The sequence below is a fragment of the Archocentrus centrarchus genome, chromosome 14 (genome assembly GCF_007364275.1).
Source record: "Archocentrus centrarchus isolate MPI-CPG fArcCen1 chromosome 14, fArcCen1, whole genome shotgun sequence".
NCBI lineage: Eukaryota > Metazoa > Chordata > Actinopteri > Cichliformes > Cichlidae > Archocentrus > Archocentrus centrarchus.
This window is the reverse complement of record NC_044359.1, coordinates 3,858,016-3,878,986: the sequence shown is the minus strand read 5'-3', so window position 1 is coordinate 3,878,986 and position 20,971 is coordinate 3,858,016. Positions and strand designations below refer to the sequence as shown.

At 45.3% G+C, this 20,971-nt stretch overlaps 2 protein-coding genes across 2 annotated transcripts; both read left to right on the top strand.

Moving 5' to 3' along the window:
- The first annotated feature begins 2,013 nt into the window (after positions 1 to 2,013).
- LOC115792648 (hepatitis A virus cellular receptor 1 homolog) lies at positions 2,014 to 9,473 on the top strand. Its single transcript, XM_030747265.1, has 7 exons — positions 2,014 to 2,075; positions 2,993 to 3,334; positions 3,691 to 3,765; positions 4,296 to 4,354; positions 5,996 to 6,077; positions 7,046 to 7,073; positions 9,052 to 9,473. Exons 1-7 carry the CDS (start codon positions 2,042 to 2,044, stop codon positions 9,218 to 9,220), a joined length of 789 nt encoding a protein of 262 aa, XP_030603125.1. The 5' UTR covers positions 2,014 to 2,041; the 3' UTR covers positions 9,221 to 9,473.
- Positions 9,474 to 12,277: 2,804 nt separating this feature from the next.
- On the top strand, positions 12,278 to 20,282 carry LOC115792502 (hepatitis A virus cellular receptor 1 homolog). The gene is made up of 7 exons (XM_030747062.1): positions 12,278 to 12,387; positions 14,731 to 15,072; positions 15,388 to 15,462; positions 15,795 to 15,856; positions 16,127 to 16,214; positions 18,497 to 18,524; positions 19,876 to 20,282. Exons 1-7 carry the CDS (start codon positions 12,354 to 12,356, stop codon positions 20,066 to 20,068), a joined length of 822 nt encoding a protein of 273 aa, XP_030602922.1. The 5' UTR covers positions 12,278 to 12,353; the 3' UTR covers positions 20,069 to 20,282.
- Positions 20,283 to 20,971: the final 689 nt, after the last annotated feature.

The window sequence follows — 20,971 nt, the reverse complement described above, 5'->3', positions numbered from 1 at the left end:
AAGAGAAAAGAAGAAGAGGAGAAACAAGCAAAGATAAAGGTAAGCAGAAGCTGTGTAATATTTCAGTTTCTTCCATGTTTTTTCAAATAAAAATTTAAAAGAAATTCTGAGTGTGCCTGTGATGGTGGGGGGACCTTCTGTTAAAGCCTGTCTGTCAGACCATGGCAGAAAGCTACATACACCACACAGCAGTCGCTCATTACCCCCCCAAGTGTAGTAGTGCGGCGATCGCTATTGTGTGTGTGTGGGGGGGGGCGCCGGCGGGGATGCTCGCCCAGGGCGCCAAACAGGCTAGGACTGCCACTGCCTGGGTGCTTCCTCCTGTTAGTCACTCACATTTGCTGTTAATAGGAATGCACCAATCCAGCCTCACACAGACACACAGACACACCTTCAGCTGCCTGCAGGTTGTGGCTGAATATTCAGACGCTCCGTGGATGGTGTGTATGCGTGTGTCACATGTTTAGGCTGTTGCCATGTGTGAAACAGCAGCTGGAGGCTAATAGGAAGAACTGAAAAGTAACACACAGAAACCCCGCTGATAACAACACGCACAGATAACATCTGAATGCAGATGCAGGCTGCAGCTTAGAGTGACAGCGCTGCAGCCTGAGGTTACACAGCCACCAAACTTTGGGTGTAACAGGTGTGAAACATCTGCAGCCCTCTGACTGCGCTGAGTTTAACCCTTTAACTGCCGGGTCGATGGTTAAAAAGTATGGATCAGATAAAAATCATTGATTCTGGTTGTTGTGGATCCACACGAGTAAGAAACACACATTCAGACAAAGTGTGCTGCAGGTGAGGGAATAAATGCTGGACTTTGGTGACCAAGGTAATAAAGGAAGTTAGTTTAACTCAGCAGGATGATGATGATGATGATGATGATGGTGATATAAGCGATGAGGACACGCACAGTCCAAACAGGTGAAAACTGGGTGCGGGGCCAAAAATGAGCAGATGAAAAAAGGAAGGAAGTCCACACATCAGCAAAAAGTTCCTGGATATGAATTTAACACGAAAACCTTCAAGGCAGTGACGCTTTGGGCTGCAGCTGCCCTTCCTCAGACTTAACAGTACAGGTAACACGTTTTTATACACGCCCACATCTCAACCGGGTCACGTGGTTCCTATAACCACGTATAATTATCGTTATGTATGTGCTGTTCCCACAGAGAAGAGCAGAACATGTCCCTGAGGGAGGACACTTTATTAAGGACAGCGGGGAGCTGGACTGTGAGTGCTGAGCAATGCTCAAAGCGAGCTGCACACACACAGACGTGAGACCGACCTGCAGCAGGTGTCAGTGAGGGTCAGAGCTTCCTCCACCCTGCAGGTCCTCTGAGCTGCTGTCCCTGCAGGAACCAAACGCAGCAGTTTGTTTGAACTCTCAGTAATAACTGAGCGACTTGGTTTTACTGACAGGAGCAGCAGCTTTCACCTGTGGACGACCTCCAAGCCCCGCCCATAACGTCCACGCTGCACATCAGGAAAAAGGCTCCTCTCATGATGCTCCATGAGGGCTTTAACTGCAAAGAGACTGTGTGCAGATTCTGATCAGATACTAAATGTATCTGCTGCACTCTTTGATCAGGATCAGATAAGAAACATTTTATTTCAGATACTTTGGTCAGCAGATTAAAGGAGAGTGTGTCACTCAGTAAACAAAACACACACGAGGACTGATCCAAAATCAGATACAGTAAAGTCAAATAAATGTTTGTTTAAATCATAATATAAGTGATAATATGTAACAAGACTTTAATATGTAACAGCCTTTGGAGGGGCTGACCAAACATTAAAATAATGGTGCTGGTCTCTGATTGGTGCATGTCTGAATTAAAATTGTGTCTTCTTGTGTGACATGTGGGTGTTTCAGTGCTGCCTCAGCCTTCCTGGGGGTGAACGTCCCTCCTGAAAGTGGAACAGAGAGTGTGTGACTCAGTGTGTGGAGGTTTTTACAGCCTCATTTTTTGCAGCGTGTGGCTGTGGTGCCGGGCAGGCTCTCTGCCGTGCTCTCACGGCTCATTCAGACTCTATCATGAAGGTCGTGCTGCTGCTCGCGCTCCTCACAGGTAACCTGCTGCTGCTGTGAGCTTCTCTCTGCAGAACTCTTTAAATCTGATGAGCAGAAACAGAAACCTGATCCTGATGATGTTAATGCTAATGTTCTGGTTCTGCTGTAGGTTTACAGCTTTAATTTGCATCGTGTCATTTCTTTCTAAGAGCCTCAGTTCATGTTTAATTATTAATGATTAAATTCAGGCTGCAGGAACATGAAGATACGATCTGACAGGATATGTGAGCTGGTGGCAGCTGGGCTCTGCCCCCCAGCTGCTGTGGTTTTTTATTATTATTCTCAGATCTGTGCTTTCCTCACAGCTCTCTGTGAGAACGAGATGCCATTAAATGTCCTGTTTTTGTTACACGTCTGTTGCATCAGAGTCAGTTGATGCAACAGTTGTGTAACGTGTGCACGGCCTGTGTGACCTCCAGCAGGCCTCTGTTGTCCAGTTCAGGCTTACAGGCTGAGATCAGAGTTTAAAGGTAACGCTCTCAAAGTCTGACTGACCTCAGTCTTCTGGGACCTGCCGGCTGTGACGCTGTCGCTGTGAAAGACGAGCAGAAACTTTTACTTCCTGCGCAGCTCTCTGACCGAAGAGTCTCGATTGGTCCGTTTGGATCGAGCTGAACTCACCAGCTGGAGCTGAAGCTGCAGGAGGACCAAAGACCAAAGAGCCAGAGATTTCCTCCCAGTGAAAGAAAGTAAAGTGTGAGAGTCCAGCTCTGCTCTGCGGTACGACTGTGTTTATGTCAGTCATCCAATCAGCAACAGCGTGGATCTCACAATAAACACAAGGAACGTGTCAAAGGTTACTGGAACCAGTCAAAGATGATGAGATTGATCTGAGACCTGAAAGCAGAGCAATAATCAGAGTTTGGATCTGAGTCGCTGTTTTAATAAAGTCTTCCTGTTTTTCTGTGTTTTCAGCCTCTGAATGCGACAGCACAAAGGTCAAAGGTCAAACAGGACAGGATGTCACTCTGTCCTGTAAATATGACAGAAAATACTACGGAGCTCTGTCGGTCTGCTGGGGTCGAGGAGAAATACCAAGCAGTGGCTGCTACAATCAGCTGATCTCCTCAGATGGAGACAGAGTAGAGACCAGAGCTTCCAGCAGGTATGAGCTGCTGGGTCGACTGGAGGACGGAGACATTTCTCTGACCATCCTGAACCTCACAGAGGGAGACGCTGGACGCTACGGCTGCAGGGTGGCGATACCCGGCTGGTTTAATGATGAGAAACATCACTTTGACCTGACCGTCGTCACAGGTGAGGAGAGACTATAAAAATGTGTTAGCAGGTTTGACAGTTATACGGATTCATTCCTGCTGAGGGAGAAACTTCATGTTCTACTGAGTCAGACTGAGCAAAGCTCCCCGAGGGGACCTCGGAGAGGGGGATATTCAAACAATTCGATTCAATTTTATTTATATAGCACCAAATCACAACAAACACTCGCCTCATGGTGCTTTACATTTTTAGGTAAAGACTCTACAATAATTCTGACGAGTTCATGTGTCTCTGTCTTTGGCATCAGGAGTGAGACCTTTAGAGCCACTGACTCAACAATGATGCTGGTTGTGTTACGTGTCGTGTGTTGATGTTGTATCAATGATCTGTTTCAGCTCCACAAACTGACACGTCAACAGCCTCACACACAGAGACGCCCTCAGAGCCGACAGCAGCCGCTCAGACCGAAGGTAACAGAGTCACAGCTCCTGAAAACCACAGATTCATCTGAAAATGATGACTAAACACTTCATGACTGTGTGTGCGAGTGCTACTGGCCTGCAGTCATTCATGCACAGCTGAGGTCTTAGGAAGAGGGATGATGGTTGCTGTCGTGAAGCAGGACCGGACTATGTCCTGTGAGAATGAGGTGTTAGAGATGTCGTCAGGCCTCAGAGAGCTGGTGTGGGCGGTCCTTCAGGTCGCGGCCTGCAGATGTCCGGTTTTGTTTTCTCTGTTAAATCTCTCCATCTCTGACATCATTTCCTCCTTATTCTTCATGCGTAGGTGTCAGTAGCACCAATTTATCAGGACCAGAAGAAAGGAGAAGTCATTGTTTGCATTAGTTGTCACATATTTAACATTAGCCCCTGATTTTAATCACAGGGATGATTTCATATGTTTCTGGAATAAAGTATCATCAGGTTAAAGTTAAAGCACTATGACATCATGCTGCTGCTGACACAGCTGTGCTAAAAACATCTGCTCTCATGTCCTGCAGGTCACATGACCACAGTAACCCCCCTGAGTTCCTCCTCCAACGTGATGAGCAGCAGCGAGGTGAGAAAAGGAGAAAAAAACATGAAAACTGTCCGTTTCTTTCTTTCTTTCTTTCTTTCTTCTTAGTTCTCCTCCCATATCTCTGTGAGGTTTGCCTCCACCCTGCAGCTGTTATCATGAAACCACACAAACATATTTAAGATGTTAACAGTGAGAATAATCTTAATGATAATTCTGCTTTAACACAGCATTGTTGCTTCCAGCTGTTTGTAGAAGTCTTTCCTCAGAGTCACCTCCAGCAGCAGGATCCATGTGAGCATCCTGACAGATTAGTGTGAATAACTTTTTCCTGTTTTAAATACACATTTAGTGATAAAAGGACTTAAAAGTACTAAAATATCTCAGATTCTGCTCAGACAGGTGAGCCGTCACCTGTTGAGTTTGTGCTCCTTCAGTGCAGTCGGGACATTTTTTATTCTACTGATCAAGATCAAGAAATTTATTGTCATATACACTGCAAAACACAAGTTTCAGTAAAACACTGAACTTTGTCTTTTTGTCTTAAATGCAAAGCAGAAGTCATTTTTGAAGCCTCTCATCCTTTAAAAATCAACCTCACAGGTCATTTGTGCAGACGTGTTTCACAGCAGGGTTTTCAAACTCGGGCCAAAACTGCAAACATGGTCACAGACCAAACATCTGCAACTGAAAATATTTTAATCAGCAATATGAATTTGAATGGGCAAAATAAAACAACTTCTTCCTCAAATGATTTAATAAAATATAAATTATATTTTTCTTCAAAAATGACATCATGAGAAGATTTCAAGCTGATGAAAAATCTGAAAATGTTTCAGATAACTGTGATATCAGCAAAAAGTCCAGAAACAAGAACTAACAGGGAAATTTAGGTTATTTCATTTCTTTCTTACTTTCCATGAACTGACAGAAGTGGTGGGAGTGCCGTTTACCAGCAGCCCATTAATCATTACCATAATAAATTATCTTGTGGGCTGAATGTTGCCCGGGGGCCTTGAGTTTGTTTCATGACCTACATCATATACACACTCCTGATCAAAATCTTAAGACCATTTAAAAAATTGCAAGAATTTGCATTTTGCACTATTGGATCTTAAGAAGGTTCTAAGTAGATCCTCACAATGCTAAAAGAAGAAATCAGTGCAAGAGACAAAAACTTTTGAGGGAATTGAAAACTGCATTTACACTCAAACATGATTTTTTCAGCTGATCAAAAGTTTAAGACCACAGCTCAAAAAAACCTTTTAAATATGTATTTTATTTCCAGGCCCGGCAGGTGGACGTGACCTGGCAGGTGAACCTGTTGTGGGACTTTTCTGTCATGAATCAGGTGTTTGTGGTGACCCCAAATCAAACTTATGAGAGACTCGGGCAGTGAAACGGGCTGAACTTTATTAATGCATATTTGAGGTTTGCTGTTTTTGGTGGGCTCTGTGGCGTCCGTCCCGCCTCCTTCAGCAGAGTCACATCAGGCTTTCTCAGAGACCTCTAGTCTTAGATAAACGTGTCCATCCAGGCCCTGAATCCTGACTTTGACTTGGACAGAGAGATGATGAGAGCTTCTGATGGAGGGTCAGTCTGGAGGCACACAGGCTAACCTCACTGTCAAACACAGAGAACTCGGAGGTGAAGCTTTCAAACTGTCTCCGTCTCTGTTCACAGAAGAAGGCCTTGATGACGCCTCTGATCTGCATCCTGCTGGGTTTGGTCTTCATGCTCACCATCAGCGGACTCTTCATCGCCTGTGAGTACAGAATAAAACCCGTCTGTTCTCACATCCTCAAAACACAAAAGGAAGTTTACCATCAACAGTTTGGCCAAAGTTTTTTTTATCTGATCTTAACCAAACAGGAAGCAGCCTGACGGAGGCGCTTCAGCTAAATCTGGTTATCATGAGGTCCTAACGAGGGTGAAGGATTTGGAGGAGGTACAGGGCTGTGTGCAGGCGTTTTTTTCATGCAAACATGTAAACCGTCTGAAAAATGTTTAATGAATGAGAACAAACAGAAGTTTTGACACAGTTTTCAGAGTTTAGAAGGAGTTGAGCTGATGTCAGAGCCTCGGAGGCCGTGACTCGAGAACGATGCTCAGAGTGACGCCGTAGAAGCATCAAGTTTAGCTCCACATCACACTCCACACTTGATCAGTGACTTTACTGAGTCATCAGAGTCTTCACTCTGTCAGCCTCCACTCAGTCTGCATCTGCTCTGCTTCAAACGTCTCCTGAATGAACTCAGTGTTTTTCATGGTGAGCGTTTCTTCCCGTCTCTCAGCTCCTGATCCTCCTTTAAACGATGGGTCCTCCATCAGCATCAGCGAGCTGTTGGCCTCCACATTTCTCGGCACAAACCGCCGTCTCTGACGCGCTCGGCTCAGAGTGTCAGCTTCTGTTTTCTGCAGCTTTGGTGCTCTGGTGGGTGGTTTGTTCCACGCTGAGGTGGAAACCTGTCACTGGTTCCTCTTCTGAGGCTGCTCTGATTCATAACTCCCTCCGTCAGGTCCCAGCTGGATGGACGGGGTCACTTTGGTTTTAAAGTTCTGTGTTAATAATTCATTAATCATAATTCCCTTCGGTCACTAACAGCTGTTGGTTTGCAGAGGAATCCTGGGACTTTATTTTTATTTGTTTGTCTCTAAAATGTGATTTTACTTTTTCTTTGTGACAGAAAGATGAACTTTTCTCCTCATTTGTGTATTTTTGTGTCTCTGCAGCGAAAAGACTGAAGCAGCCCAACAAAATGTGAGTGTCATCGTGGAACTTCCTCTTTGCGTGTTCTCTGAATTAATGATGTGTCTGAACACCTCGGATCACTCGTGAGTCAGATTTAGCCTTCACAGTATCTCAGCCCTTCATCGCGCTCTTATCAACACGCTGACATCTTCAGTGTTCTCGACTGATGCGAGAAAACCACAAACCGACTTCAGCTGAACAGAGAGCTTGAGAGCGCATTCAAAGATGCTCGAGGAGGTGCTGATTCAGCATCAGTGAAGCATCAGGGTGCGATCAGCCCAGGCACTTCTAGCCCAGCTGGGTTGGCCCAGATGTGGCCCCCATCTGCAGCTCTCAGTGAGCCTCGGCTCAGCCACAGGCCCGCCCTACACGGCTCAGATGGCAGCGTGTTCATATCTGGCCTTTTGGTTCTTGCATGCAGTGAAGCTGTACGCATTTAGAGGCCTCTGAGCTCGATTTGGCAGTAACTAAAATAATCTCTGTGGGTATGAATGTGCAGAATCTGTAGGCAAACTTTGAGTTTGCAGTTTAAACAGGCTTTAAGAGTCAGAGTGGAGAACAGACAGAGGAACTCGGAGGGGAAACAGTTGGAGGATCCTCGGTGCTGCATCCTGAACAGTGACCACAGGAGGAAGCAGGAGGTGTGGGCTGCTTGTGTTTTTGCAGCTAAAAATAAAATTAATCGCACTTTAAATGAGTTTGTGTGACAGGAGTAAGATTTACCTGTGACTCAGGTCCAGCTCACACCTCTGCAGTGGACAGATACTGACAGGAATAAAAACACCTGAGACTAAAGATTTAATGAGTTCATATTTATTAGTGAAATCCATCCATTTTCAGGGTCAAGGGGGGGGACCTATCCCACCTGCCATAAGGCAAGAGGCAGGTACACCTGTACAAGTCACCAGCCTGTTGGAGGGCTGACACAGAGAGACAGACAAACACTGTGTAATTTATTATCACCAATTAACCTAAACCCACTAACTGCATGTATTTGGACTGTGGAAAACCCACACAGAAAGGGTGGATTCAAACCCAGGACCTTCTTGCTGGCAACAGTGTTAATAAAGGGAAACGGGCCCAAGATAGTCCATCATCTTCCGTGTATCAGAAGTCAACAGCTGGTATTCCAGACATCTTTTTCCCCAGCAACACTTTCCAGTTCCTCCTGAGAGCTCCAGAGAGCAGCATCTCCTCTGGGGTCTCCTCCCAGCTGGGCATGCCCAGAAAACCTCCAAACAAAGTGACCAGGAAGCAGACGCTGAACCTCCTCGTGTCATTTCCTCGAGGAGGAGCAGCTTCTTCCAGACCACAGCTGAAGGTAGATGGAGCTGATAAAGCTTCACCTTCATGCTCAGCCCTCTCTTCACCACATAAGACCAACACAGCGTCCACATCACTGCAGCCTTCCTCCCCCACCGGTGAGCCAGACCCTGAGACGCTGAAGTCAGAGTTTCAGTTTCCTGTAGCCCCTCTTACCAGAAGCAGAGAGCGAGGAGAGGAAGCCTCTGAGGTTTCCACTCTGCCTTCTCATCCTCATCCAGCCACCACTTAAATGTCACAGCCTGAACCAGAGGGTCACGTGACTAAACCACCGCATCATCTGGGTCTCACTCGCAGGAACAGGAAGTGACCTTTAACAAACTCTGCTTTTAAAGTTTGAGTCTTTGACTTTGGAAAATCAGATAAGTCTGGAAGCAGAAACAGATTCAAACAGCAGATTTGGTCAAAAAAGTCCAAATATTTTTAATGTCAGTGGATAAAAGTAAAATAGTTTTGGAGGGAAAAATCAGTCGATCAGCTGAGAGAGTCTCAGCTGATTATTTCTGATTTCAACATATTTTGTTCAAATTTCTCCTAAACTCAAAGTGTTTTTTTAATGAATCCTGAGAATGAGTTTGGAGCTTCTCTGCAGGAAGTCGTCATTATTATTATTATTATTATTATTATTATTATTATTATTATATATCTCGCTGTCGTGTCTCAGCCCTCAGCAGCAGCAGATGGTTGGCAGCTCGGCTCAGCAGGTCCAGGTCAGCTCCACGTCGCTGAATCTGCAGCTGCAGAGCTCCACCGTGTACAACGTGTACCAGATGGACTGCGATGGAGGCGGTGATGGAGGTGAGGATGGAGGCACATACGAGTACTGTCCCTGAGCTCTGAGGCTCCACCCACTCACCTGCTGTGGATGTGGGACTATGACGAGCTCTTCTGAAGGTGAACAGGAAGCAGGAAGAAGGAACATTTTTGAAGGCGTTGCTCTTTGCTTTGAGAAGCATCCAATCAGAGAGCTGCAGGTGTGCGCCCATGTGATTAACGCTGCACTCAGGTGGGAGGTTGTGCAGGATGTGGTAAACAGACTAAAAATAAGAGCTTTTATTCTGAAAGGTTTGGTGAAGGTTTGCTTTTTTCTCAGGTTTAATTTAATAAAATGTTTGAAGAACTTTTGAACGTTGTCTTGAAGTCTTCTTCTGCTCCCCCGAAAAGCTGCAGCAGGTCTCAAACCATTACTGACTCTTTGTTTCCACCTGGTGGACGAATGGCTGAACTGCAGCAGGACACACATCTGTGCTGTTAACTACAAAGGTGCACTTTAGCAGCTTAATTATTAATAATAAACTTTGTTTGTATGGGACAGCTCATATATGTGAAGCATCTTTTATTGTTTTTAATTATATTTAGTTTGGCTGAGCCTGTTCCAGCAGCAGAGACACAATAAAATCCTGTAAATATGCATTAAAATAATCTGCATAGAAATAGTTTCATACACAGTAAATATGATTGCACATCAGTGATTCTGTGAAGGTCACTTTTTAAATTCAGCAGCTGAAATTCTGAATGTTCACATTTTAAATAGTCAGCGATGATCCTGTTTGGAGGCTGAAGGCTCTGACGCGTTAGCATCGAGTGTCTCAGCAGTTACGTCCGTCCAGAGTCGCATGAATTAATTTGAGATCTTGCATTAATGCCTCAGAGTGGGACCACAGAGGAATGTCTTCTTCAGGACTTCCCACAGATTCTCAGTGGGGTTCAGGTCTGGATCCATGCGTGACCCCCCCCGAACTTTCACATCTGAGCCTGATGATGCCGGAGCCACGAGAGAAGATCAAGTCCATGGATGGAAAATCCTGGAGCGTGTTTGAAGGAAGGTTCCAGATTGAGTGAAGTGACCCAGAAGCTCCTGCAGACCTGCTGGGATCATTCAAATATGGGAAAGTAGCTTCACTGCTTCCTTCATTGCCTCCTGTAGCAGAGGAGACACTGGAGCATCCTTTATGAAAGGTGATAATGTCCCTGTGATTCAGCATCAGAATATGATCAACAAAGTGGTGCAGGCCCCGCCAGTGTCTATTAACAGGCTGCTGCACCCAAAACTGGACTCTGAACATCTGATCCTGGTCCAGGTGCTGCTGCATGAAGAAGAAGATCCAGACCATCACCGACATTAACTGATCAAAGTTCTGCATAGTTCAGTTTGCATCAGAGTGTTGTTGTCAGCTTCATGTTTCTGTCGGGTCAGCTGGGATCAGCCACGGATGGAGGAAAATCCTAAACATGGTAGAGGAACAGAGGCCCAGTGGATCCTCCTGCAGGAACACAGAAGGAAATCAGACTTATTCCATTTTATTAGCTGTGGGTGATCAAACAAGCAGGTGATCTACTATCGATGCAATAATTCACACACTAAGATGCAGCCAGCCTGTCTGTGTGTAGCGGCTGCATCAGCAGTATTCAGACATGAATCCAACAGTTTGGTTTGTAACACGTGTGAAAGCAGAGAGAAAGAAAACAAGTCTGAGCGTCCTGCAGAGGAACAGCAGCATCACTGACACTCAGGACGAGCTGCAGACTTTTAAACTTCCAGCCTGTGATGAAGCCGCTCCTTCATTCAACCTGCATAAAACAAGAGTGAAGGACACTGGAGGAAAGGAAGGTGTGCATTTTGTAGTCTGTTTTCTGGGTACTGTAGTTTTAATATCTGGCGTCAGGTTGTTAATGAGCGTAAGTGTGGTCAGTATCTCCTTTCCTGAGTCCTTCTCAGTTCTCCTTTATTAGGTGTTGGCTCTCACTGTGGTATTGTATCACGTCCTGTTCCTGTTTGGGAGCACGGTCCAAGCAAAGCTTCTGCCTTTGGTGTCCTGCTCTGAGGTCCTCATCCTGCTTGCCACACAGCCGTACATTACAGGACTATTGTAATTCATTATTATCAGGCTGTCCTAAAAGCTCCCTGAAAAGCCTTCAGCTGATCCAAAATGCTGCAGCTAGAGTACTGACAGGGACTAGAAAGAGAGAGCAGATTTCTCCCATATTGGCTTCTCTTCATTGGCTCCCTGTTAAATCTAGAATAGAATTTAAAATCCTTCTCCTCACATACAAGGTCTTGAATAATCAGGCCCCATCTTATCTCAAAGACCTCATAGTACCATATCACCCCAACAGAGCACTTCGCTCTCAGACTGCTGGCTTACTTGTGGTTCCTCGGATACTTAAGAGTAGAATGGGAGGCAGAGCCTTCAGCTTTCAGGCCCCTCTTCTGTGGAACCAGCTCCCAGCTTGGATTCAGGAGACAGACACCCTCTCTATTTTTAAGATTAGGCTTTAAACTTTCCTTTTTGATAAAGCTTATAGTTAGGGCTGGATCAGGTGACCCTGAACCCTCCCTTAGTTATGCTGCTATAGGCCTAGGCTGCTGGGGGGGTTCCCATAATGCACTGTTTTTTCATTCACCTTATTTACTTTGTTTATACTTCATTCTGCATTTAATCATTAATTGATATTAATCTCTGGCTCTCTTCTACAGCATGTCTTTCTCTCCCCTCAGCCCAACCGGTTGCAGCAGATGACACACCCCCCCCCCCCCCCCCCTCCCTGAGCCTGGTTCTCCTGTTAAAGGGAGTTTTTCCTTCCCACTGTCACCAAATGCTGCTCATAGGGGGTCGTTTTGACTGTTGGGTTTTCTCTGTATTATTGTAGGGTCTTTACCCACAATACAAAGCGCCCTGAGGCGACTGTTTGTTGTGATTTGGTGCTATATAAATAAAATTGAATTGAATTGAATTGATTCAAAACTAAAAGCTCACCAGATAATAAACCAGAGCACAAAACTCTACAGGCTGGACCAACAGAAATCTGTCAAACTCTGCAGGGAGTTTCCTCCTCCTCCTCCTCCTGTCAGTAATTTGGTGGTTTTGGGTTATTTTTTGCAGTGTGGGGCTGTGGTGACTCACAGGTTTCAGCAGCTGTTTAAAAACGTGCTGTCGTGCTCTGATAGATCACTCAGGCTCCATCATGAAGCTCGTGCTGCTGCTCGCGCTCCTCGCAGGTACGTTCAGACCTTTTCGCTGTGATCTGATCCTGATCCGAGCTTCGTTTCCTGCGTTCATCTGCTTCACTTTCTCTGTTTCATCTGTAAAACTCTTTAAATCCAGATGAGCAGAAACTTTCAACATCACTGATACTGATGGATCTCAATGCAGCCTTTTGTGATTGAGTCATAGATCTAACCTCATTTATTTCTAAAAACTCTCGATTCACTGGAGAAGTGCACTCAGGCTTTCTGGTTTATATTCTCTCATCAGTTCCTGTTTTTATATTTTCCGTCTCCTGGGGAAGATAACAGTGGTAGCTGTAATTGACAGGTCTGTGAGACAGAGCTGCACCGTCACAGATTAAACACTGAGGCGAGGAGGGCTGCAGAGCCGAACCCCCTGAAGATGTTACAGCTCTGAACGGAGACTGAGGAGCCCAACTGTGTTTTAGGCTCCTGAAGTCTCAACAGTAACATGATTAAAAAAAAAAAGCAGTAATTCTGTTTGGCATCATCAACGTAAAGATGAGGTAACTCTGGGTGCTATCCAGGGGCAGGCAGGAGCACACCAAACAGGGTTATAATAGTTTTGGATTTTACATCATAGTTTAGTTTTAGTTCATGTTTCTTTTTTCCTCTGATTAGTTTGAGTGGTTTTGCTTGTTTTTACTAGTTTTAATTTTAGTTTAATGCTTAGTTTTAGTTTCTTTTTCATTAGTTTTAGTTTTAGTTTTTCACACTTTGTCAGGTGCAAAATTCAAGCTGAGTGACTCTTGTGTAATAAAAACTCATCAAAAGAAATATATACAACAACCAACTGTTCACAGACAGCAGCACTACGTGCTAAATGTGTGTAATATTAAGGACACACATGAACATCAGCAAAGAAAAACATGAACTCCAGAACACAATAAACTCTAAGGTTCAGCATCAGTGCAGCAGATTAACAACACCTACATGTGGTGTTTGACAAAAACAAACTCTTTGAAGGAGTCAAAGCTCAAATCCAGCTGCATCCTGATGTTCTCACCACCTGATGCTGCTTCTGTTTTGGAGCTAGCTTGGTTAGATGCTCACTGATTAGACTTGCAGGGTCTTTGCTGCCTCTGTACACAACCTACGGAAGATGCCGACCTCATGTCACATTTCTGCTTGTGTAGCTGGATTATGTGTGTTAATCACCTTGTGATCGTGTGCAGGTGTTTTATATGTGGTGCTTTCTGGGTCTTTTTTTTGGTCCTCGCTCTTTGTGCTCAGTTTTTTGGCTGCAAACATATTTGTCCCTGATTTTTTCACTTTCTTCAGTCCTTCACGTCCATCCCGATAGTTTCAGCAGTCTCCCTCCAGGAATTTGCTGACATTGAGTCCTTATATTGATGCTTTGATTATTATTCCTGTTATTCTCTCACTGATAAAGTAGCCGGAAACGCACAAGGACGCAACAGGTTAACCACAACTTTCTGGGCTGCGTGGACCCAACGAGTAGTCACGTTTCTCCAGAGGTGAACGTTAGGTTACCTGGTAGGAACAGAGCAGTTTCTGTAACCGTTGTGCGCTTCTCAGCTGGTGTTTTTTCCTGACAAAAGTGTTCCTCAAATTTTTCATCGTCCACAACAAGACACTCGCTTCTATCTGAGCTATCGTAGTCAAAGGAACTCCATATGAGACTCTGCTGCGGTCTGCAGACCACTGCCATTAGATTATGGACCAGCGCGGTGAGCACGTGCACGCGCACAGCTGCCCGATGGCGCTCCCAGCTTGACCTCGTAGAGCGTGAAAAATGATTTCATATCAATCTACAAGGGTTTAAAAAAAATGACAAACATGAAAACGAAGGTCATTTTATCTATAGTTTCAGTTAGTTATTTTTTTCCTTTTATTATAGTTTTTATTTATTTCAGTTAACAAAAATGTTTTTCAATTTCAGTTTTTGTTATTTCGTTCGTTTTCGTTAACAATAACAACCCTGCACAAGTGAACCAATCTAAACGCTCTAAACTTTAACAGAAACCAGCCGACATCCTGAAGACTAAACTCCAGCTCACAGTGAAACCAGGAAACATCCAGAATGAGGAAGCAAAGCTAAAAACACCCTGTGATGGTCACAACACAAACAGCAGTCAGCAAAATCAAACTGAACCCACACCCAAAACTTAGTGGAACCAATAAAATCTTTTACCTTCTGGTCTCTTACCCTGAGAACACGAGGAACATTCAAAGTTTACTGGAACCAGTCAAACCAGTAAGAACCAGTCAAAGATGATGAGACTGCTCTAAGACCTGAAAGCAGAGCAGTAATCAGAGTTTGGATCTGAGTCGCTGTTTTAATAAAGTCTTCCTGTTTTTCTGTATTTTCAGCCTCTGAATGCGACAGCACAAAGGTCAAAGGTCAAACGGGACAGGATGTCACTTTGTCCTGTAAATATGACAGAAAATACTACGGAGCTCTGTCGGTCTGCTGGGGTCGAGGAGAAATACCAAACAGTGGCTGCTACAATCAGCTGATCTCCTCAGATGGAGACAGAGTAGAGACCAGAGCTTCCAGCAGGTATGAGCTGCTGGGCCGACTGGAGGACGGAGACATTTCTCTGACCATCCTGAACCTCACAGAGGGAGACGCTGGACGCTACGGCTGCAGGGTGGCGATACCCGGCTGGTTTAATGATGAGAAACATCACTTTGACCTGACCGTCGTCACAGGTGAGGAGTTATCCTAAAATCTGTGGATCGATCAGTTCTTTCACCTCTTCATTTACTGAATGAAGGACACGTGAGGTCCTGACCCCAGTGGGTCTCCTGCATGTTTAAATGAAGATGTCCCCACTCGGCTCTGGTTTCACAGGGAGAGCTCGTCCGTGAAGCTGCTGCTGCTCTCTGAAGGCGTTCCAGCACACACTCAGCGGTGTGCTCACCCCGCTGACCTCTGACCTTTTAGAGACTGTCAGAGGTCAGCACAGTGAGATCAGGATTTCATTGAAAACTGTGCGTTGATGTCGTGTTAATGTTCTGTTTCAGCTCCGCGTATTCACACATCGCCGGCCTCAAACACAGAGACGCCCTCAGAGCCGACAACAGCCGCTCAGACTGAAGGTACCAGATTCAGACCTGCAGGCTCGAACCTGTGATCGATCAGCTCGATGGCTGAAGGCACTGAACACAACTGTGACGGACATAATTGTCAGCACCACAACTAAGGAAAGATGATCTTCCACCAAAGCCTTCTTCTGTGCAAGAAACATTGTTCACATATTTATAGCATCACTTCCTCATTTTTGTCCAATCAAAGTCCCAGAAATGATTTGATATCAGGCTTTGTGTGTTTCTGGAATAAAGTATCAGCAGGTTCAAACTAAAGCATGACATCATGCTGCTGCTGACACAGCTGTGCTAAAAACGTCTGCTTTCATTTCCTCGTCCTGCAGGTCACATGACCTCCTCAGAAAGCCTCTCCACTTCCTCCTCCAGCATGACGAAGAGCAGCGAGGTGAGAGATCCGGTGTGAAGGACAAAACACAAGTGTGAAAGCAAAGGTGCCCAAACAGAGCCGAGCTGTTTTTAATCTGCTGAAGAAGCAGCTGGAGCTTTGGTGTAAACACCATGAGACCATCATCTCCTGCCTCCTCTGCACTGTTTAGGAGCCCTGCTGGAGAGAGGCAGCAGATCTTAGCTGCTGTTTGAGTGAAAGAAGGCCAGAGTTTCAGAGCCGATCTGTGACCAACCAGCCTGAGTGACCCGATGTTTTTCTGGGTTACAGGAGGAGGACAGCAGCCAGCTGATCGTGGTTGTCCTCTGCACGCTGCTGGGTTTGTTGTTTCTGCTCAGCATCGTGGGAATCATCATGGGTGAGTTTAGTTAAACTGGTTTGGTGTTCTCCCATCCTCACAGCCTCACAGAACAGGAGGAAGTTCCCCGTCGACGGTCAGGGAAAAGACTTTTCAGCTGAGATCAGCCAAACGCCCAATCAGACAGGAAGCAGCATGATGGAGGTCATGTGAGGCGTTCACTGGCAGCTTGTGACACATGTTGCTGTGTGTTTTAATAAGAGTGAATTTTTTTATCAGTCAGGGCAGAGAAAACATGAAACGCTGTGGTTTGGATCATTGCTGAGGGTCTCCTCCAGCATCCGTGCCTCCCAGGAACCGCTCTGAGACGCTCTTTGGTGGAAACAGCACCGCAATGGTGGAAAAACATCCGCGATGACACATCATTAATTAATTAAAATATTTAAATCACTTTTTAAAAAATGCAGAGTTGAAGGATTTGAATAAGTTCAATCAACCAAAATTGTTTTTAAATGAGCTGCAAATGAGCAGTTAGCCTCCTGTTACTGTTACTTACAGCTGCACAAACAGCTGGAATGAGATGAAACAATGAAAGAGAACGATGATCGGTCCTTAGCTCCCGCCAAAAGAGCGATGAGCTCGAGACAATGGAGACACATCCGACGGTCCTCATCCTGCAGGATCAGTCAGATTTTAGTGAAGCTTCCACTCAGTGATCCTCTCACGTGTCTCCACCCAAACTGTGCTTCAGAATGATAGAACCAATGTTCTATTTTTAAATCTCATTAAGTCAATTTTATTTACAGTGACTTGCAAAAGTATTCACACCCCTTGAACTTTTCCATATTTTGTCACATTACAACCACAAACATAAATATATTTCACTGGAATTTAATGTGAAAGACCAACACAAAGTGGTTACAATTGTGAAGTGGAAAGAAATTATACATGATTCAAAACATTTTTACAAATAAAAACCTGAAAAGTGCGATGTGCAAAAGTATTGAGCCCCCTTTTCTCTGAGTGCAACCAGTTGCATTCAGAAGTTACCTGATGACTGCTAATGACTGAAAAGAGTCCACCTGTGTGTAATCTAATCTCAGTACAAATACAGCTGCTCCGTGACGCCCTCAGAGGTTGGTTAAGAGACTATTGGGGAGTAAACAGTATCATGAAGTCCAAAGAACACAGCAGACAGGTCAGGAATAAGGATGTGGAGAAGTTTAAAGCAGGCTTAGGCTATAAAAAGATTTCCCAAGCTTTGAACATCTCACGGAGCTCTGTTCAATCCATTATCCGGAAATGGAAAGAGTACGGCACAACTGTAAACCTACCAAGACAAGGCCGTCCACTAAACTACAGGCCGAACAAGGAGAGCACTGATCAGAGATGCAGCCAAGAGGCCCAAAATGCAGAGATCCACAGCTCAGGTGGGGGAATCTGTCCACAGGACAACTATTAGTTGTGCACGCACAAATGTGGTCTTTATGGAAGAGTGGAAGAAGAAAGCCATTGTTAAAAGAAAACCATAAAAGTCCCGTTTGCAGTTTGCCAGAAGCCATGTGGAGACACAGCAAACATGTGGAACAAGGTGCTTTGGTCAGATGAGACCAAATTGAACTTCTGGCCAAATGCAAAACGCTATGTGTGGTGGAGAATTAACACTGCACATCACTCTGAACACACCATCCCCACTGTCAAATATGGTGGTGGCAGCATCATGCTCTGAGGCTGCTTCTCTTCAGCAGGGACAGGGAAGTTGGTCAGAGTTGATGGGAAGATGGATGGAGCCAAATACAGGAAGAAAACCTGTTGGAGTCTGCAAAAGACTTGACACTGGGGCAGAGGATCACCTTCCAGCAGGACAACGACCCTAAACATAAAGCCAGGGCTACAATGGAACAGTTTCAAACCAAACATATTCATGTGTTAGAACGGTCCAGTGCCAACATGATCATTTACCTCGCCTCCATCACACAGACTGTCTCTGGGATGGTTGGGACCAGTCGAGTGGTCACAGGAGGATCCGTGCTTTCTGAGAGGTTCTCTCAGAGATGTTGGGTCTTCATGTTTCTCGTCTGGCTCCACCTTTCCTAGCTGAAACCATCAGACCTTCATCTTCTCTCAGTGTTGGTGCTGGCTGTTTGGGAGCTGCTGGTTCAAACCTGGAATTGAAGGACGCTGGTGTTGCCCAGCACTCCACCTTAAAATAACCTTACATGAAAAAACTTACATGAAATTCTGTTTGGCTTTTAAAAGCCTCTGATTGGTTCAGTGCTTTGTGACATAAAGGTGAACTTCTCTTCATTAATATGGTTTCTGATCTTTTTGTGTTTCTGCAGTGAGAAAACTGAAGCTACTCAACAAAATGTGAGTATCATGATGGGACTTCTGAGTTTTCGGAATAAATAACGTGTCTCCGCAGCACCTCGGTCATCGAGGACACCGCTGACGAATCGTGACTCAGGTTTAACCGTCACAATTTCTCAGCCTTCAAGCTGTTGAGACACCTTCACGCTGGCATCTTCGTGCGGTCCAGCATGTTCAGATTGAAACTCACACATGAGTGAAAAACTCCAGAACTAAAAAACCACACAGCAGAGTTCAAACGAACTGAAGCTGCACAGAAACTCTGAGCTCAGAAGCTTTAAAGCATCAGTGAGCTTCAGTCACAGCCCTGCTGAGACCCCGAGGTCCTAATCCTGATGCCAAAAAGCTGCATAAAGCCTCCCGAGCTGCAGCATGAAACACTCTCCATAAAAGTACTGAGCAGAATCAGATACAGCCTGACGGAGTCGGACTGACGGTGCAGGGAGCCCTTCATATCAGTGAGTTCAGAGTGAGCCAAACATGAGAGTCTAAATCTGGATCATCCTGCTGATGGATGTCCTCAGAGTTTCATTCTCTTCATCAGCATTCACAGGTCTGATATCCTCGTCTGCATCAGACTGAAACCCTCCACTGTCTCCAGCTTCACAGCTGCCTGATTAAAACCAGCGTTTCAGAGCTGTAGTTTCAGTTTCCCGCAGCCGTCCTCTTACAGAAAATCAGGGTGAGGAGAGGAAGCCTTCGAGGTTTCCACTCTGACTCCTCGCAGTCATTCAGCCGAGCGCGTCATCGTTTATCACCGCGACTGCTCAGGAATTAACTAGTTAATCTGAACCGCAGTGTGATCCCGCCCAGCAGCACCAGAGGCAGCAACAGGAAGTGACCTTTTAAATAGACACTGCTTCGAGTCATTGTTGAAGTTTGAGGCTTTTACTTTGGAAAATCAAACTCATCTGTATAATCAGAGACACCATGAAGAAGATGTGAAGCATGGTGGCGGGAAATTGAAACAGCTGATTGAAATCTATTGTTTTGGATAAAATATTAAAAATATATTCAGTTTATACTAAAATCTGAGAATATTTTATATTTTTCACCACTTTTTCCTGAAAGAAAAAAATGGGTCAGCTTTCAGAGTATCTGATGATTATGTTTCTGTAGATAATATCAGATTGTTGATTAATACCCCATACAGAACCATGAGCTATGTAGCGGGTCAGGAAACATGTGTCAACATAAAGTTTCTCTGAAACTCAGAGTCAACCGTTCGAGTTCGCAGCTGTAAAGAACCTAAAACTGACTTTGGAGCAGAGGGTTATTATGAAAGCATGCAGTAATGAGCTAAACTGGAGGTCCTGCAGATGATTAACCGGCTCTCGCTCTCGTGTCTCAGCCCTCAGCAGCTTCGGGAGGTCGGCAGCTCCATCCGGTTCAACTCCACGTCATCGACTCTGCAGCTGCATGCTCAAAGCACCCGCTGTGGACAACATCTACCAGATGGACGGCGGGCGGCGAAGGAGGTGTCTACGAGAACTGCCCCTGAGCTTGAGGCTCCTCCCACTTACCTGCTGAACCTGGAAGTGTAGCCATGATGAGCTCTTCTGGACTTTGAACAAGGAAACATTTAAGGACAGAAGGTGACAACACATCAGGTGTTCTGTCATGTAACGGTCAGGTGGGAGGTTCTGCAGGTGGCTAACACACTCAGAGCTAAAGTGTAAATAAACGTGTAAAGAGCTTTTATTCTGAAAGGTCTGGTGAGATTCCATGATTTTTCTAGATTTAATTTAATAAAATGTTTGAAGAACTTTGGGAGGTTGTTTTGAAGTCTTCTTCTGCTCCTCTGAGGAGCTGCAGCAGGTCTCACACCTTCACTGACTCTTTGTTTCCACCTGGTGGACGAATGGCTGAACTGCAGCTGAACAGACACACCTGTGCTGTGACCTAAGGCATTATTTATGAAACAGTGCTTTGCTGAGACATTACTGTCGTGGTCCTGGCAGAATCCACCCTCTCACTCTCACTCCTCTCAGGTGAGAGAATATTCCTGGAGTCTCTCCGTCTGTACCTGAGCCTCTTCCTGTGCACCTGTATGCTGTTTCCTCCTCCAGCCTCCTGAGTATTTAAGAACCGGTCCATTCAGCCAATTGTCACCAGATCTACCTCAGAGGTAAAACATCAGGCTCCAGCTTGGTCTTATTTACCCTGATCTCCTGCCTGCTCTCCTGGTCCTCCCTTGGTGTGTTAGTTGGATTACCTTGGTTTGTTTGGACTTCCTGTGCTCTCTGGACTTCCATCCAGTCCTCTGACCCACCTGCCTGCCCACTCTCCACTCTCTTCCCACTGCTGGGATCTGTCCAAACTGTGGACTACAGCCTGGTTGCCTCATTGTGGTCACAACAGGAACTTCCTGAGTTGAAGTCAGACAGTCAGTTTGGACTCTTGCAGATTCCTTCAGATACCAGTATCTGTGCTGCAGGCTAGTATAG

Coding starts and splice junctions, on each gene's coding strand:
- LOC115792648 (XM_030747265.1), top strand. CDS start 2,042: ATGAAGGTCGTGCTGCTGCTCGCGCTCCTCACAG. Junction 3,766..4,295: donor AGCAGCCGCTCAGACCGAAG/GTAACAGAGTCA, acceptor CATGTCCTGCAG/GTCACATGACCACAGTAACC. Junction 4,355..5,995: donor ACGTGATGAGCAGCAGCGAG/GTGAGAAAAGGA, acceptor CTCTGTTCACAG/AAGAAGGCCTTGATGACGCC.
- LOC115792502 (XM_030747062.1), top strand. CDS start 12,354: ATGAAGCTCGTGCTGCTGCTCGCGCTCCTCGCAG. Junction 15,073..15,387: donor TGACCTGACCGTCGTCACAG/GTGAGGAGTTAT, acceptor GTTCTGTTTCAG/CTCCGCGTATTCACACATCG. Junction 15,463..15,794: donor AACAGCCGCTCAGACTGAAG/GTACCAGATTCA, acceptor CTCGTCCTGCAG/GTCACATGACCTCCTCAGAA.